The 3598-nt window shown below is 35.4% G+C and overlaps 1 protein-coding gene across 1 annotated transcript; it reads left to right on the top strand.

The window, feature by feature from the left end:
- The first annotated feature begins 279 nt into the window (after positions 1 to 279).
- Positions 280 to 1218, top strand: LOC120095328 (olfactory receptor 1500-like). Its single transcript, XM_039087834.1, has one exon. The coding sequence runs from the start codon at positions 280 to 282 to the stop codon at positions 1216 to 1218; it is 939 nt and encodes a 312-aa protein (XP_038943762.1).
- Positions 1219 to 3598: the final 2380 nt, after the last annotated feature.

Genomic DNA, 3598 nt, shown 5'->3' with positions numbered 1-3598 from the left:
GGATATGGATACTAGAGAAGGTATTAGCAGACCGTACAGGGTTTGGTTTGTACATCATCATCTACCAAGGACATTAGAGAAAATAAATAGACCAAGAGTATTCCGTGTCATAATGAGGTAAAGAATATAAAAATTAAAGAATATGAAAAATAAAGGAAAATTCTTTATAAATAAACAAATGAAGCAAAAGAGTGGAATTGATCTATGATATCATATAGGCACAATGACTGGAATTTTAAGAAAATATAATTGTTTTCTTAAAGTCATTAGAGGAAGAACATGATGGGAAACAACCGAAGTTTGATATCAAAGTTTCTCCTCCTGGGTCTGCCCATCCCATCCGAGTATCATCTCCTGTTCTATACTTTGTTCATGGTCATGTACCTCACCACTATCCTGGGAAACCTGTTAATCATTGTCCTTGTTCTACTGGACTCCAAGCTCCACTCACCCATGTACTTGTTTCTCAGCAACTTGTCTTTCTCTGACCTCTGCTTTTCCTCTGTCACAATGCCCAAGTTGCTGCAGAACATGGAGAGCCATGTACCGTCTATATCCTACATAGGCTGCCTGACACAGTTATACTTCTTTATGGTTTTTGGGGACATGGAGAGCTTCCTTCTTGTGATCATGGCCTATGACCGCTATGTGGCCATCTGCTTTCCTTTGCATTACACCAGCATCATGAGTATCCGGTTCTGTGCCTCTCTATTGGTATTACTGTGGATGTTGACAATATCTAATGCCATGATGCATACTATGCTCATGGCTAGATTGTCTTTTTGTGAGAAGAATATGATTCTCCACTTTTTCTGTGACATTTCTGCACTTCTGAAGTTGTCTTGCTCAGACACTTATATTAATGAGTTGATGGTATTTATCATAGGAGGACTCATCATTATTATTCCATTCCTACTCATTGTTATGTCCTATGTAAGGATTTTCCTCTCCATTATTAAGGTTCCATCTACGCAGGGCATCCACAAAGTCTTCTCCACCTGTGGTTCCCATCTGTCTGTTGTGTCTCTGTTCTATGGGACAATTATTGGTCTCTACTTATGTCCATCAGGTAATAATTCAACTGTAAAAGAGAATGCCATGGCTATGATGTACACAGCAGTTACTCCTATGCTAAACCCCTTTATCTACAGCCTGAGAAACAGAGACATGAAGAGAGCCCTAATAAAACGTATCTGCAATAAGAAAATCTCTCTGTAATGGCAGTACTTTGGATTGACACATAATTTCATGTAATACATGTATTTACATTAATTTTGTAACAGAAATTGTCCCTCCTCATAGGACCTACAAGGAAGGAGCATGCTACATAATTGTTCAATACATGAAAGAGAAGAGGTTAAGTCCAGTAGTCAAAGGACAATAAGTTGTCTTTGATATCTGGCTATAACTTTCTCCTTGTCTTGCATAAACAAGCATGCAAATGCAACAGTGGATGAAGGACTCTCTAATGTAATCCTGTTCCCCTTATGTTAGTGCAAAAATTTATTATGTTACCATATTTCTGTGTTCAAGAATACATCAGTTTAAATAGTTAACAGAATGGATTAATGACACTGGACCACAATGAAATCTCTTCATTAGCCTGCATTCTTCTACTCTTTCCTAGATGTTTTCCCATACTGGTTTTGACATTTTTTTTCTCTTAACTTCCCATATTCTTTCTACCCATGTTATATTTTCTCACTTGTCTTAAGCCTTAACAAATTTGTTGGAATCATTATGTACAATTGTCATTTGTATAATTTTTGTGTTAATTTGGAATTGATTAATAAATAGGGATCATTCAATTTATTCAATGAGGGAAAGAAGAAAGAAAGCTAGAAGCTGCTAATCCCTCATGCATATTCTTATTTTACTTTGTAAGCCATCATTTTTAGTGAGTATCTTTTCTTAACACTGTGACAATCTGAAAGTGATAGAGAAGGTTCTGTTTCACAGACTGAAGTATATGAGATTCACTGACTTCCCATCTCCCACAAAAGGACAATGTGTGAATGCATATGAGACCATGACTACTTCAACTCTTTTTGTCTGATTTCTGTAGAAAAAAATTACTTTGTTTTTCATATTCTTTGCTTAACTACAGCATAGAATAACCTTCATCTATTTAATTCCCTCAGTTGTCCTTGGTAGGTGATGACACACAAATCCAATTCTTAATACTCTGTTCATCACTACCACTTGCCACATCATCTCCATGTGAAGACAATCCTGTATTAATGGGCTTCTCACTGCCTGAGAACATACTCACTTGAGCCTCTGTGTAATCATCAATAGAAATATGCAGAACTTTATCTCTTCTGTTTCCCACAGTCTTTGTACTTCTCTTTGTACTTTATCGTGTTTCATGAAGTATGATGTCTCCAATCCAGTGATCTATGTGGTCATTCCTATGCACGCGCGCGCGCACACACACACACACACACACACACACACACACACACACACATTTATAAATGTGAATAATCACTTATAGAATTTTGACTTATACTTTTATTGAATATTGTTTTAAAATATATAGTATTGTAGTTCTCATGTAAGTAAGATTGCACCTGATGTTCTTATAGCTAAATTCTGAAATCTCATTGGCACAGTATAACAGAATTACCAGAAACATTACCAAACATATGCAAATTAAGTATGTTACCTCCTCATGTAAAAAATAAAGTTTAAAAGACAGAAATATTCAATGGCAATGACATGTTTAATAGCTATAGAATGAAATAAAGAGCTCTGCTGAACAATGAAAAGAAATACCATTGTGTAAAAATATAGCCTAGAATATGTAGGTCTTTACACATATTTTAAAAATTCAACTGACACATGAAATAATAAAAGTATATTAAGAAAATGTGGTGTGGTGAATACCATATACAATGTAGAAGATGGACTGTGTGAGAATCGTAGTGGCTTAAAGAGAAGAAGAGGTAAGGAACAAGAGAGTTAACAAAAAATTAAACAAGTAAATTAGAAATTAAGTCAGGTGTGATTATATGCCTCTGATCCCAGCACACATGCAGCTAAGGGAGTAGCATCAATATAAATGTAAGGTCAGTCCAGCTGCACAGTGTGACTCTGTAAAATCAGCTTCACTGCACAACGAGATCCTGTGATGTTTTCTTACTCACTGCAAAGTAAGACCCTGTGAAGTCAGCCTGGAGTGCACAGTGAGACCCTTGGGAAATGGAACTCTGAAACATCAATTATTGGCCAATGGACTATTAAGCATAAAGTCTCAATATGTATGAGAAAACTTTCTCTTAGGCACATACCTAAAATAAGTTGGGATTAAAATATTGGTTTTGCTTTTATTTTGCAGATAAGTATAATTTATGATTGTTGGAAAGCAGAATGAGCAATCAAATGATGATCAGATAAATAAAATGTATTATACTCATAAAATGAGACATTATCTGAGAGCAAAATTGAATACATTTTTGATGTGTGCAACTGTGTGGAGTTTCTGTAGAGAAAAAGGCAAATGTAAAGAGCAGATATTGAATGAGTGAAATTTCATTTAGATATCTTAAAAAGCCATATACCAATGGTCATGTACAAAGATCATAGACTTCTGTAT

Source organism: Rattus norvegicus, chromosome 10 (assembly GCF_036323735.1).
Source record: "Rattus norvegicus strain BN/NHsdMcwi chromosome 10, GRCr8, whole genome shotgun sequence".
Lineage (NCBI taxonomy): Eukaryota > Metazoa > Chordata > Mammalia > Rodentia > Muridae > Rattus > Rattus norvegicus.
This window is presented reverse-complemented; position numbering and strand designations above follow the sequence as displayed.